General features: G+C 47.3%; 1 protein-coding gene across 1 annotated transcript in view; it reads right to left on the bottom strand.

The window, feature by feature from the left end:
* Window positions 1–14,908, bottom strand: part of CEMIP (cell migration inducing hyaluronidase 1) — a 171,808-nt gene that overhangs the window by 76,016 nt on the left and 80,884 nt on the right. Inside the window, exon 2 of the mRNA XM_010383307.2 lies at window positions 1,884–1,993. Within this exon, the coding sequence (XP_010381609.2) occupies window positions 1,884–1,977 (94 nt within the window). The 5' untranslated portion in view covers window positions 1,978–1,993. The remainder of the gene's footprint in view (window positions 1–1,883; window positions 1,994–14,908) is intronic.

Below are 14,908 nucleotides of genomic sequence, written 5' to 3'. Positions count from 1 at the left end.
AGCTCTGACACCACCGCTAAAGCACAGCAGGTGCAAGATTGGCCTTGAATGGACACTCCCTTTTTGGAGCTGGACATTTTCCTCTCAGTGAAGGCCAGTGTTAGTGGCTTTTCATTTGTATGAATCAGAAAGTGTCTAAAGAGGGTCAGGGCTTTCGCTGAACTATCACCATGGCAACCACCCTCACTTTCCCAGGAGAGGCCACTAGAAGCTGGATTGAGAGGGAATGCAAGCCCGACCTACTTGGAGCATGAATAGCAAGGGTTGGCTTCTACATCCCTCTGACATCAGAGAAAAGCACAGGCCAGAGGGAACCAGAGGCTCAGCCCCTTTCCACATGGCTGATATGCAAACAGCAAGAGAGGTGCCAGGATGTGGGAAGAAATAATCAAAGGAAGTACCTGAGGGCACCTCTCCAAGGTGGATCACCTTTAGGGTAAGTCACCCTAAAAGATAAATCCAAGCCCAGTTCCTGGCACAGAGTCAATGCTCACTCTGTGTTTGTTAATTCAATAAATGAAAGAAGGATAAATGAATGAATTCAGGTAATATAGCCAGTTATTGCCTGGAAAGTTAAAATAAGGACTACTGGCTGGGCATGGTGGCTCACACCTGTAATCTCAGCACATTGGGAAACCGAGGCTGGAGGATCCCTTGAGCCTAGGAGTTCGAGACTAGCCTGGACAACATAGTGGGACTGTCTCTACTAAAAACTTCTAAAAATAGTCAGGCATAGTGGTGTGCATCTGTGGTCCCAGCTACTAGGGAGGCTGAGATGAGAGCATCTTTTGAGCCCAGGAGGTAGAGGTTGCAGTGAACCGTGATCATATCACTGCATTCCAGCTTAGGCAACAGAGTGAGACCCTGTCTCAAAGAAAAAAAAAAAAAAGCTACTTGCTATGTCCCCTAAGGATCAGAAAGATTCTTCAAGAAATCACAGTGAAGGAATTTCACTAGTTATTAATTATTTTCTTCTATCAATGGGTAGAGAAAAACAAAATATAAATTTGATGTAAGGTTCTTTATTCTTACAGAAAAGCATCCAACTCAATGGACATAAAAATAGCATTAATAAAAGAGTAATCAATGGTGATTATAATATTGCAGCACTAAACCCCCATCTGAAATTTAAAAATTGTCCCTGTCTCTCACTGTCTTCTGTCCCAAGTTTGGATGATCTGATCGGTGTTTCCTGTAGCCCAGGGAAACTTACCTTACACTTCTAGATGTTAACTGAAAATCACTTGAAGAAAACGTTGACAATGTTGAGATAGAAAAATAGATCTAAACCTGGCTTAGAGCATCACAGCTGAAAAGTACTTTAATGTACCCAGATCCTAAGTTACCAAAGCAGGAAGGGAGCATTGAGACCAGGTGGTCCAGACAGAGTTGGAAAGATATCTCTCAGATATGTGGGGTTTTATTTTTTTTTTCAGCCTCTTAGAGTGGTTTTTACATTTTGAATTCATTGGTAACATTTAAAAACTAGGGAGATTTTACATAAAGCTCTAGATTTCTGGTTTCTCTGAAAAATTCAGATCCTGCAAAAGGGGATCCACCTTCCCACAGTAGCAATTGGCTAGAACTGAGAAAAGTGTTTCCCTACCTGGTCAGCTTCACTCATTTGTATCAGGTACCTGGCTCCTGTAGGCACTGAGTTTGCAACCCCTGATTCTAGTCCAATCCCTTCATTTTGTGGATGATGAAGCCCAGGATGAAACGTGTTGGGGACCAAGGAGTTTAGTGAGGTGGGGCCAAAGCCCAGGCACCCTGACCCACTCCTATGGCTCCTTCTCCTGGCTCCCCCAACAGCAGCCTTGCTCCAGTGAGGGGCCGTGCCTTCCATGCTGAGATACAGAGGTCCATCTGTTTGCAGTGCTCACCTGTGGATGTGGCCCCAGGGAAGCAGGTCAGAGTAAGCCAGCTGATTGTCAGCATAGCCTTGAAGGAGAAGTCCTGCCTCCCAGCAGCTCCCATCCTGGCAGCGTGCTCCCTGAAAGAGAAGCACACAGAGTCAGACATGCAGCCTTGGCAGGCTGGAATCAGTACACAGGGCTGACACGGAGACAGGCAGTGCCAGAATGTGCACACTCCAGCCAGCCCACACTCCAGTGCAGCGTCCTCACCAGTGGCTTCCCCAGCTGCCACAACTCAAGGCTGGGCAGACTGGGGCATAAAAACCCTACCATTGTCCTGCCTGTGTCCTGCAGCTCAGAGACCGAATGATAGATGGAATTTCATCCTTGGCACTCAAAACTCCCTCCCCTCCAGAATGAAGCTTTTTTCTTAAGTTAAGAAACAGAGCAGAACAAAAATACTCCAACTAAACATGAGCTGGGTATTAGATTCCACCAACTTGCTGTGTGATCTCAGATGATCTGTTTAATCTCTCTGGATCTCAGTTTTCTAACCTTTAAAATGGGGGTGTGGACTGGATGATTTCTAACCTTTATATTATCAGTCTATGCTTCTAATCCAGCCTTGGATATTAATATTGAAAACATAAATATAGATGCCTGCATGTTATAAACCCTCTTCTTATCTATCTAGGAGGAAGATGTGGCAAAGATAGCTAATTGTCCCCAATATTCATTTTCTTCTCCTTCCTCAGTAACAGAATCCCTGGTTTTTATCTGACCACATGGCTACCTAGAATAAAGATTACATTCCTTAGTCTCCCTTGCATTAGTTGTGGCCTTGGAATTCAGCTCTGGCCAATATAGCAGAAGTATAGTGTCTGAATTCCAGGAAACTCCCTTGAAGGAAGGACAGAGAGACTTTCTTCTCTCCCTTCTCCTTCCTGCTAGCTGGAAGGAAGATATGATGGCTGGGTTTTCAGCAGCTATCTTGGGCCATATAGTAGCAGCCATGCATGCACTGAGGATGCCAATGCAAGCAGAGAGAAAACTTAGGTCCCGACCCTGTGTAGAATGAAAATAGCCCTAGATGATGGACTCATTTTATTGAGAGAGAATTAAGCTATCTTATTTTATTTTATTAAGACAGAGTTTTGCTCTGTCACCCAGGCTAGAGTGTAGTGGCAGGATCTCGGCTCACTGCAACCCCCACCTCCTGGATTCAAGCAATTCTCTTGCCTCGGCCTCACTAGTAGCTGGGATTGCAAGCGTGCACCACCACACCTGGCTAATTTCTGTATTTTTAGTAGAGACAGCATTTCACTATGTTGGCCAGGTTGGTCTCAAACTCCTGATCTCAAGTGATCCAAAAGTGTTGGGATTACAGGTGTAAGCCACCATCTCTGGCCTGAATTAAACTTCTAGTTTATTAAACTTTGATTTTATTTAAGCCACTGTTATTTTTTTCCCTTTTACTCATGTAGAAGTTTACTATGGGAATCTGTTTAGGTAACCTTCAAGACAGGAACTTAATAAAGGAAACGATATGAGATTTCCTTTTCAGGCTATAATATCACTTGGAGAGATGTCTTTGTTCAAGTCCTCTGTAGCACACACAGAGAACATAGATGAGCTTTGGGGGTGGCCAGCTGCAGCTTCTATGCCATCTCCCCAATTCCTCCTATGACTATGACTGTAGTGCCCAGGAACAAACAGATACTCTCCCACACTGAGAAAAGGGCCAAAATCTATCTCACCCAGCCCAGGCTCCTCCCTTTGAACAAGCTCAGTGAAAAATCTGATCACTCCTGACCTTTCGGTTCAAAGTGAAGCTCTTTGTGCGAGTTCAGTGAGTTGGGACAGCCAAGGGGTCTGAAAGGAGAACACTGGACCCTCTGCCTGGTACCTCCCACACAGGTGTGCTTGGGAGGCTGGGGGAGGGAGGAAACGATACTCCCAGAATCAATGCTGGCCGTGTCCTCTTAACAGCCACCCTGCCTGACCCAAGCCTGCTCTGTGGAGAACAACAGGGCCCATTCTAGTCGCTTCAGCCAGATTGCTGAAGTCACGCATCACAGCATGTGGGAATGGCTCCTTTCCCATGGCCCCCAGAAGAGGAGTGCTTCATTTTATGCTCCTTGTAATAGAAAGAAGGGGACCCCAGGAATAGCAGCATTTTATGGTCCTTAGAGAAAAGCCAGAACCCTGGTTTCAGATCTCCACCAGTTTAGAAAAACCAAAGGTATTAATAGTTTGCTGTCTGCTGCCAAAGGGCCCCAAATCATCATGGCTTCAGAAGAGCCCTTCCTTGGTAAAGGAAGATGACAGACAGCAAGGTTGGAGGCGGCAGGGTATAGGAGGTAGGCTGGGTGGGGGTATCCCTCCTGCTCTAACTTGTTGGGTGACCCTCATTAAGACATTTCTTCCTGTGGACCTCAGACTTCCCAGGTACCAAGTGGGGAGGTTGGTGACATGGACATTGAAGCTCTGATGTCTTCTAATTATATCACAGGTGATTTCAAAGACCAAAAAAGAGTCACTTTCTGGATAAATGCAAAAATAATTCCACATGGAGGAATAATGCTCAACCCCCTTTTCCTAACATTTGTGAGACCTTCTGCTATGTCTCAGAGCCAGCTGTCTAAGCCACTGGGGGCAGAGAGATTGCCCTGCCCAAAGAGGCTAATCCCACATTGCTGAGCAAGGGGTCATCCGTGCTTTCTTGCCCCTGAGTGGCTTCCAGTGCCTGAAGACACATGTCCAGAGAAACATTCTGTTGAAGTGAATCCTAAAAGATTCCCAAATTTCTCTTGGGAATTCTTTCACCAAGGGAGGACAGGATTCTCCATTGGCCATTAAAAGCTTTCTGGCAACAAGAACTGGGATTCCGCTTCTTAGCTGGCAAGATAGTCTTGAAACAGTTCCCAGCTGTTGAAGGCCTCAGAAGAGCACACGTTAGCTAACAATGCCGGAAGTCTCTGCAGGAAGCTGTGAGCTGGAGACTGGTTGACCGCTGTCCTCACTGGGTTAGAGGGCTGCTCAGAGATCGAGCCATGAGGACCTGAGCTGGCCTGTCCCTTCAAGGGTGCAGCAAACTCCTTCAGCAGAGCCTGTGCAGAAGAAAATGCAGGCACCCGTTTCCGAAAGCCAGCACTTTGGGATACTCCACAAGTCTTCACAATAACAAGCTAAAATTTTCCAGAAGCTCGTCTGCCCCCAGATCCAACTGCTACTCAGTCCACGTGGTTGCTGGGCCTCACTGGGTCAAGAGATACAAGAGCAAAAGCAGGGGCAGGAGGCGTTGCTTGCTGGTGTCGCTCTCTGCTTCTCCTCACTGCCATTGCTCACCAGGCACCTGAGTCTCTGCTCTCCCTTCAGGTAGCCCTAGCCCCAGCTGCACCAGAGTCCAGGGCTTGTCACCTGCAGAGCAAGGGGAGACAGGGGAAGAGGAACCAAGTGTTACAGGAGCCTCCAGAGAGGCTGCAGAGCAATGGCACTCCCATGGCATCCTCAACCTTATGGGGATGAGGATTCCTGCTGTCCAGAGAGGCTATGGAAGCTAGGATCTTTTCTAGGGATTATTGGAAGAAGAGGGAGCAGAAGGTAAGAGGAAGGGCCAGTTTAAGCTGTGAGGCAGGAGGCGAGATGAGACCTGCAGGGTGACCTGGAAGTTCCTGAGATAAGACAGCAGAGGGACAGCCATCCCCATCCCTACCCACACTGCATGAGGTGATTCTTACTTTAGGCCAACCTAGGCAAGGTTCAGCTCAGTGACTAGCAAGACAGTGGGGTAGCCAAGAGCAGGGGCTCCAGAGTCTTCAATCCCAGCTCACATGGAGGGTGCCATCTGGCCACTTGTACCCCATTTAAAAGTCTGTAACGCTGAGATGATGCACTGTAAATTCCAGGGTCAACGTGAGAATCAAAAGAGGCACTGTGCCCCGTGGTCAGTGCTCAAGCCATGAGGGCTCTTGGCATCAAGGACAGTCTGTGGCATGAGAGAAGAGATGGGAGATGGGACCTGAAAATCTGGGTTTGAATTCCAACCCTGGCTCTCATCAGCTGTGTGACCTCCAGCAGCCCATTCAATCTCTCTGTGCTTTATCATTGTGAACATGGGAATAACACTACTGATAACCAGGAGTTATTGTTGTGAGGGTCAACTGAGATTTGCTAACTTGAAAAATGTCAACTCATATATATCACTGGTCTCGGGAGTAGGAGTTTTGGGAGGTACAGAGAGGAATCGGATGTGAATCCTGCCTCTCGAGTATCTTACTGGCAAGAGGAGAGAGAGGCAAGTACACCAGGAACTACACTCCCAAATGGCAAGCTGCTATCTTCTTAGGCAAAGGAAGATAAAGAGATGGTACCATTGACAGGATAGCACAATCTAGACAGTCACTGCTTCACTTAGCAAAGTTCAAGGGAAATATTTTACTTGAGCCTAATGACTCTGAACACTTCCCTTAAAATGACATATGAGAATATAGGTCACTTTTTCTCCTGTTGAGAGGTGGCAGGCTTTGGAATCAACCACACCCTTGTGAATTCTCTTGGGCACAGTTTTGTTTATGCTTATATGTCACTTAATGGTTATATATCTGTTACGGGCTGAACTGTGCACTCCCCAAATTCATATGTGGAAATGCTATCCCCCAATACCTCAGAATGTGACTGTATTTGGAGACAGGACCTTTAAAGACGTAACTAAGGTAAAATGAGGTCATATGGGTGGGGTCCTAATCCAATATGACCGGTGTCCTCATAGGAAGAGGAGACTGGGACGCAGACACAGAGGAGAGACCATGTAAAGAGACAGGGAGAAGACAGCCACCTACGTGCCAAGGAGAGAGGTGGTTTCAGAAGAAACCCACCCTCCTGACACCTCGATCTCAGACTTCTAGCCTCTAGAACTGTGAGCAAATACATTTCTGCTGCTGAATTCACCCAGTCCATGCTACTTTGTTATGGCAGCCCTCGCAAACTAATACAGCATCCTTGAGTAAATTACCTAGCTTTTCTGAAGCTCACAGGTTTCTCATCTGTCATAATAACAGTAATAATTGAAGCAAACACTACCAGGGCCCTGTTAGGTGCAAGGCACTGCTTTATGCACTTTTCATATATTGACTAATTTACTACCTCAAAGCAATACTCTGAGCTGGGTATCATTATTATCTCTAGTTTATGGATGGGGAAACTGAGGCACAAAGTATATAACTTGCCCAAGGTCACACAGGAAGTAGATGACAAATTTCAAAGCCTGCCTTTCTTCTCCAGAAGTTGTGCTTCTAAGGATTCAATCATTTGCAGCATAATCTCAGGATCTCAGAATATAGGCGCTGGTAGGAATATGAGAGATTATACAATCAGCACTTCTCAAACTTCAGTGTGCACCTATGTTTCCCCAGGAAACTTGCTAAGAAATGCAGATTCTGATTCTGTAGGTCTTGCTGAGAAATGCAGATTCTGATTCTGTAGGTCTGGAGTCGGGGCTGAGGTTCTGCCGAGGGTCACAGAACTAGTAGGTGGCTTAGTCAGAATTTGAACCCAGGTGGTCTGGCTCCAGAACCCACATTCTATAAAATGGGAACAATAACACCACTCCCTGCTTATCTCTCACCCAGGTTTACTTGGAAGAGTAAATGCTTGATTTGAGCCATTTCTCTGCCCTGGTAGACAAAATAATGATCTTGAAATAAAGCCTGGGTGAGCTTGGGGGAAGGTGGGCAAGAATCTCCCTCCAGCTCTCTTGTGGTCAGGGAAGCTTTTACATTTCCCCCTTCCTTTGTGACCTAGTCACATGTTCATGGATTCTTAAATTCATGCCATGACTCCTGGAGGACTGGATCACCTGCACAGGGTCCACTAAGATTCTTTTCTGACTAAGGACCCAAAAGTCTATCTTTGTGGACACCAGAAATCATGGAAACAGGAAAGCAGAGCTCAGAGATCTTGCTCCCACAGGACAGAAATCTTCCCTGACAAATTGTGATGCAGAAACCCTTCTCTGACATTGCCCGATAAGAGCCCTGTCTTCCTCTCCTGGGTCAGGTAAGGGGCAGCCAAACACCACCTCCCACCCCACTGTCTCCGTCTGCCACTTGTTCCTCCCCAGGCCCAGCTCTCTCCTGACAGAGAAATGCATCTCTCTGGTCACCTGGTCCTGACACAGTATCCCTAGAGAGAAGAAAGAAGTGGGAGACAGAACAATCCAAGCACCCCTCTGGATCACAGATAAACACAGGAAGAATTCCAAGCCTGGGGAACTCCCAGCAGCCCTGAGCTCCTTCCTGCCAGCCCTTTCTCAGAGGGGTTGCCATCAGCACAGTCTCCTGAGACAGGATGTGTGGGGCTGCTGTGCAGGGGCCCCAGGGACAGGGCACCCCAGTCTGCATCCTTGGAGAGAAGCACTTAGAAAACCCTTTGCTTCTGCAGATTGGGGCATCCCAGGATGCTGCAAGAAACATGTTTCTCTGGCATGAGTTACTTTTACTTTTTGAAAACACACGTGCCCAGACCTCTCCCATCGCTGCAAAGACCAAAAACCCCAGAGGCCCTCCAAAGCCTGGTCTCTCTTCCAGAAACTGTGCTTCTAATTCCTAAAAATAAAACAACTTGCAGTTCAGCTTCAGGCTCACAGAAGGTAGGAGCTGAAATAAGACACCTATTCCAGCACGCACTTTCTTATGCCTATCAATGTTAGGGAGGGGACTTGTTAAAATGCAGATTCTGATAGGGCAGGTCTGGGGTAGGGTCTGATTCTGCGTTTCTAACAAGCTTCCAGGGGAGGCTGTTGCTGCTGGTTGGTGGACCATGCTTTAAGCAGCAAGGATCTAGTTCACCCCCACCCTCCCCATTTTACAGATTTGCAAACTGAGGCCCACAGAGTAGAAGAGAATTGCTCCTGTTGATTAGGAGCAGCTAAATGGAAACCTGATCCAGTATCTGATAGGGGAATTACTGTCTGAGCTCAAGTTATGGGACACATGTCATCTCGGTCACTCTGCTTGCTTGGGAGGAAGGGCGAGAGAAGGGAAGACTAGGCCCATTTATTCCTACTGTTTCTATTGAGACAACACTTCAAAGCAATATTTGGATAGTAAACACATGCCTTGGGTACCTTTTATTTATGTACCCATAGAGTCTTTTTTTTTAGACAGAGTTTTGCTCTTGTTGCCCAGGCTGGAGTGCAATGGTACGATCTCAGCTCACTGCAACCTCTGCCTCCCAGGTTCATGCCATTCTCCTGCCTCAGCCTCCTATGTAGCTGGGATTACAGGCATGTGCCACCACACCTGGCTTATTTTATTTATTTATTTTTGAGATGGAGTCTCGCTCTGTCACCCAGGCTGGAGTGCAGTGGCGCCATCTCAGCTCACTACAACCTCTGCCTCCCGGGTTCAAGCAATTCTTTGCCTCAGCCTCCCTAGTAGCTGGGATTATAGGTGCCCACCACCACGCCTAGCTAATTTTTTTTTGTATTTTTAGTAGAGACTGGGTTTCACCATGTTGGTCAGGCTGATCTTGAACTCCTGACCTCAAGGGATCCACCCACCTTGGATTCCCAAACTGCTGGGATTACAGACGTAAGCCAACCTGCCCAGCCAAGAGTCTTGAATTGTCTTTTCCCCAAAACACATTGATATGGGAAATTTCCAATAGGGAACCACCTACAAAGCCAAAGAGGAGAGATGCTACAGTTCCCTGTGATAACAGAAATTCACCTTCACGGACTCACCCTATCCCCAAGCATGGCAGAGTGAATCCCGTTTGATCCTGCTGTGCCATCAAGTCCAAATCCCTCCTCACCCCACCAATCAGCTGTGGGGGAGGGATGGGAAAGGTAACTCTGAAACTATTTCACATCCTCCTATTCATTCAGCTCACATCGCTACCCCATGGGCGGCCACTGCGCTGGTGCTGGGGGCAAAGGAAAGTAAGATCCCCACCCTTAAGGATCCCCCAGTCCCATCCCCCTGTGCAACAGGCACTGAAATCTAAATAATGCACGTGACCCTCCCAGCAAACCAGATATGTCCTAAAGAAAAGTCAATCTGTAGTTACTCACTTGAGATTAAACGTAAGAGTAAATAATTTAGCCACAATGATAAATCTGGCAGGGTGTCCAAACTTTTGGTTTTCCTGGGCCATATTGGAAGAAGAATTGTCTTGGGCCACACATAAAATACACTAACAGTAGCTGATGAGCTTAAAAAAAAAAAAAAAGGCTGTGCATAATTTTCATGATATCCACCATTACACATAAGCAAAAAAGTCCTCACGTTCAAAGGGTTGGACACAGCTGCATGCTGTCCAGTACAGTAGCCATGAATCACATGTGACTATATAAATGTAATTTTAATTATAATTAGATAAAATTTAAAATGTAGTTCCTTGGCTGGGGGTGGTGGCTCACGCCTCTAATCCCAGCCCTTTGGGAGGCCGAGGCTGGTGGGTCACGAGGTCAAGTGATAGAGACCATCCTGGCCAGCATGGTGAAACCCCGTCTCTACTAAAAATACAAACAGCTGAGCGTGGTGGCGCAAGCCTGTAGACCCAGCTACTCAGGAGGCTGAGGCAAGAGAATCGCTTGAACCCGGCAGGTGGAGTTTGCAGTGAGTCAAGATTGCACCACTGCACTCCAGCCTGGGTGACAGAGCGAGACTCTGTCTCAAAAAAATAAAAAATAAAAATAAAAAATGTAGTTCCTCAGTTGCACTAGGTACATTTCAAGTGCTCCATAGCTTGTATATGGTTAGGGGCTACTATATTGGACATCACAGGCTGAGGACACATTTATCACTGTAGAGACTTCTGTGGAACAGCTCTGAGCCTCACTACTCAGAGTGGTGTAGTTAGGTCCACACTAGAGCTACAATTCAGTTCAGAGCGACAGTTCTCATGGTGGTATTCCCTGAACAGCAGCATCACACTACCTGTTAGAAACAGATTCTCAGTGCCACTCCAGACCTACTGACCGAGTGACTCAGAAAAATCTGAGGGTGGAGCCCAGAAAGCTGTCGTAACAAATCCTCTGGGTGATTCTGATATGCGCTTAAGTTTGAGAACCGTTAGTTACAGAGTATTAATTAAATCCCAAAAAGACACTTGTCAGCCATCAGTTAAGTGTCAGCCTCCTAAATATTTGTAAATGTATCAGGCTTTCTCACAAGATAGATCCAAATTTAAGTCTCAGACCTGCCACTTAAGGGCTGTATGTGTAGTTGGCCAATTACTCAACAATCTAAGCCTCTGTCTGCTCAGTTGTAAAATGGGGGAATAATAGTAGCTGTCTTAGAGGTCTGTTAGATGGGATTAGATGATGCATGCAATGTGTGTGGTACATGGGTTAGCCCTGATGAAGACTCCATAAAGGTCAGTGTGTCGCCGTTACCCAGGTCTGCCTCCCGGGCAGTGATGGACACAGCTGACCATCATCCTGGCTTACTATGTGGGCTTTTAGGGTAGCCTTTTTCACTAATAAATTGGTAAAACTGAGTCTTCAGATGAGTGTTACATCTAAACAAGAGGTGCTTTCTCGAAAGCTTGTCACAGACGGCTTTATGCAGGAAACTCACCCCTGTCGGGCAATATGTTTATGACCTGGGGGAAAAAACCCAAACATGACCTAATGAGAGTCCCTCACTGGGCTCTGGGCAAAAGTTCTGCCTGGATTATGTGAAGTGTGGCAGATGCACCAAGCCAGAGTCCTGAGGTCCTGAAACAGCAGAGAATTCAGGAGCAGATAAAGGGAGGTTCCTGCTACCTCAGAGGGCCAGGGTATGAGAAGAGGTCATTTTTGCGCTGCATCCTGGCTCATTGTTTTATTCCAGGGGGCTTTGCTTGTCTCTCACATTCAAGCAAAGCACAGCTCCCAAAAGAGGGGAGGGGAAGTGAGAAGAGAGGAGAGAAGGGGGGAGAGGGCAGAGGAGGGGACAGGAGAGGAGAGGCATTAAAAGATAAAATATGGCCTTGTTTACCCATCCTGGTATTACATTCCCACCCTTCTGGGGGATTCCATGAATGAAAACACAACACCTGCTGGGCGAGGGGCTGTGAAAGAGGAGAAAGGGTGATGGAAATGCAGCACCCAGGGAGCAGATCTATTCTTAGTGCCATGAATTTCCTCCTGGTCTCCAAAGGCCTTGCCCCATTCTGATGTTTGCTTCCTTGACTTCAGTGTTTTTTCTCTTCCCGACCATCTTCCCAGCTGCCATGCTCAAGCTTTTGAAATGCATAATTTGTTTCAATTACAAAATAAAATAATTTCTCCCCTAGAGGGTTCTTCCTGGACCTAAATTTCCTATCAATTCCTTCTCCCTCTGCATCCACATCATATTCATCAAACCCTTCTTTAAACTCATCTCATTCTGTCTTCGGAGTTCCTGAACATTTTCCACACTGGGCTGCGGGCTCCTTGAGGGCAGGTACCCCGTGAACACATTTTTCCTTCCCAACAGACCTTAGTTCAGTAGCTTGACACACCGAGGCTGCCCAGTCAGCATTGGACTAAGTGAATGTGTTTGCCAAATGAATTTGGCTATTTGCCAGCTCTGCAACTTTCAGCTCTTTGTCCAACACCCTCTATCAAAACAGGTGGGTGTATTTTGAAGTAGAAATTGGAGACATTAAGCAGATTTTAAAAAATATATATTACTCTTTTTTGTCATTTAAGCATTACCCTCAATTGAGTAAAAAAAAAAAAAAGAATATCTTCCCTGTTAAAGTTGGTTTTGTCTTCCAGCGTCATAAAGCAAGAGGGGAAGTCTTGTTACTGATACAGGTGCTCCCAGGCCCACCAAGTCCGAGGCCAGCCTTCCCCTCCTACAGTTTGGAGTGACTGGAGGCTGCAGCGAGGAAGGGTCCTGGCCTCTCTCACCAATCCCAGGACTCTCTGGAGAGGGTGCTGCCCACTATAAAAGGTAAGCCAAGTGTCCCAGTTTTCCCTGCCCTCAGCCCCGAGCTATAGTCACCCATCACCTCTGAGATTCACTTATTCCTATAGGGCAGGCCTCTTGCATGATTCCTCTAGGTATTTCTGGGACTCCCTACGGGTGCCTACACAAATCCTGTCCCAGCTCATGCTGCAAATATCCTGGGATTTCACAGCCACAGCCTCTTGCTGGGGGTTTAGCTAAGCTCCATCTCCACCCCTGCTCCTCATCCACCTGCTGCTATCTTTGTGCATGGGACATGAGGGATTCTCCCCCAGCCCAGCCTGCCCTGGAAGCTGCCTCTTACCTCACAGTGAAAATGGCCCATCTTATCTGCATGGAGAGGGAGAGTCCATGCTCAGTTACATGTTCCATAGCCAGGTGACCCAGCTCCCACGGTATTATGGAGGCTAACAGAGAGGTTCATTCAACACACCTAGGACCTGGTGATGAATGCTACTCGGGTAGCTGGGTCACTCTCCACCTTAAACCTCTCCCGACTGTCCCTCTGGCCCCAACTTTGAGTCTGCATGGCACAGGATGGCTTCTTCCATGATGGGATTCCTCTTTCCAAAGCCTCATTGTCCTTTCCTGAATTTGAGCATCTGTCTGGCCTTCCCAGTCCATCAGATGGTCTGTAAACAAGTGAGCCTCATCTGGAAAGACAGTTTAAATTCCACCAGCTCAACCCAGGCTCCTCAGCTTCCTTATAAATCAGTGGATGCAAGTAGGTATTTTAGGAGAGGAGCTGCCACCTGACGTCAAAGACAAGTTGACCTGAGTCCCAACTCTGGCTTCCCCGGGCATCATCCATAGAAGGCTCTGCCAGCTGGCTCTTGTCCAGGCAGGGAAAGTCTGCCAGGGTCAGGGGAGCCCAGGAGGCTGCCCCACCAGGAGCCTTTTTATTCCCAGTTCCCTGGGCAAATGTGGTGTGGGCTGGTTCCTCAAAGCCAGCAGCTAAAAGGTCAGGTGATGCCAAGAGCAGCTAGATCACAGAGTTCAAAGACCTTAAAGGTAAGGTGAGCCTCTCTTGAGACCCTGAGTCAGAACTTGGAGCTACCCAAGTCTACTCACTGGGCTATGCATCTTCCCAGCTGGTTGTGTGCACTGTACTGGCTTGGTAAGTGATTGTAGCAATAAACACTTCATCAGTTGTATTTGTTAACTGAAAATACTAGCATCAGCAGTTGACTTGGCATTTCTTCTGGCCTGAAGTTATTCTATGTGTGCCTACTTGTTTCTGAGGCTCAAGAAAAATTTCTACCAGATGTCCCGTGCCCTCTCCCCATCACCTCCTACCAGGGTCAAGACCCACATCACTCCTCATCGGGGTTATTTAGTGGCCCTTTTGTCCCCATTCTCCCTGCTGGGGGTTCCTGGCCCAATGGGGGAAGGGAGGCTCATAGTCCCAGGAAGAGCTTTGTTTCAAAGAGGATAAAATCAGTGCTTAAGGAGATTGAGGATGCCTGGAGAATACCGCAGGTGCCAAGGATCAACGAAGATGAGCGTAGTGCAGGGTTCATTCATGAAGTACCTTCAGTGCAAAGTTAAGGAGTCTGGACTTTATCCTGAAAGTGTGGGTGTGGGGGCACTGGCGGACAGGAGGAGCCAGAGGAATGAGTCGATGTGTACTTTTAAAAGATACCGCTGCCAGGGACAGGGAGGAGGAATGGGAGGGGAATAGTAGTGCAGCCTGGAGGTTTCTGCTGGAATTTAATCAATCAATTCATGTTTATTATTAGTGCCTACTGCATGATGGCTCTAGGCATTGAGACACAGCAGGAAACAACTCAGGAAAAGACCCTGCCGTGGGTCAGGTTAGAGCTCACAGTAAGGTTGTTGGAGAGAGGGGTTGCAGGAGGAAGAATAGAAACCAATAAGCAAGGAAATGCATCCCATATATGTCTGATCATACAAAGAGCTACAGAGAGAAATCAAGCAGAGGAAAGGAAAGCTCTCTCTGGTAAGGTGACATTGGAGCAGGCACCAGAAGAAAGAGACATGGGGTTAGGAGATGCCATGGGAACACATAGGCAGAGGGAACACAGCAAGAGAAGGGTGTGAGGGAGTGCAGCAGGCAGGGGCTGGAGCTGCATGGTGAGGTCAGAGGGC

Source organism: Rhinopithecus roxellana, chromosome 5, assembly GCF_007565055.1.
Source record: "Rhinopithecus roxellana isolate Shanxi Qingling chromosome 5, ASM756505v1, whole genome shotgun sequence".
NCBI lineage: Eukaryota > Metazoa > Chordata > Mammalia > Primates > Cercopithecidae > Rhinopithecus > Rhinopithecus roxellana.
Note: the sequence above shows the minus strand (reverse complement) of the source record. Positions and strands in the feature narration are given on the sequence as shown.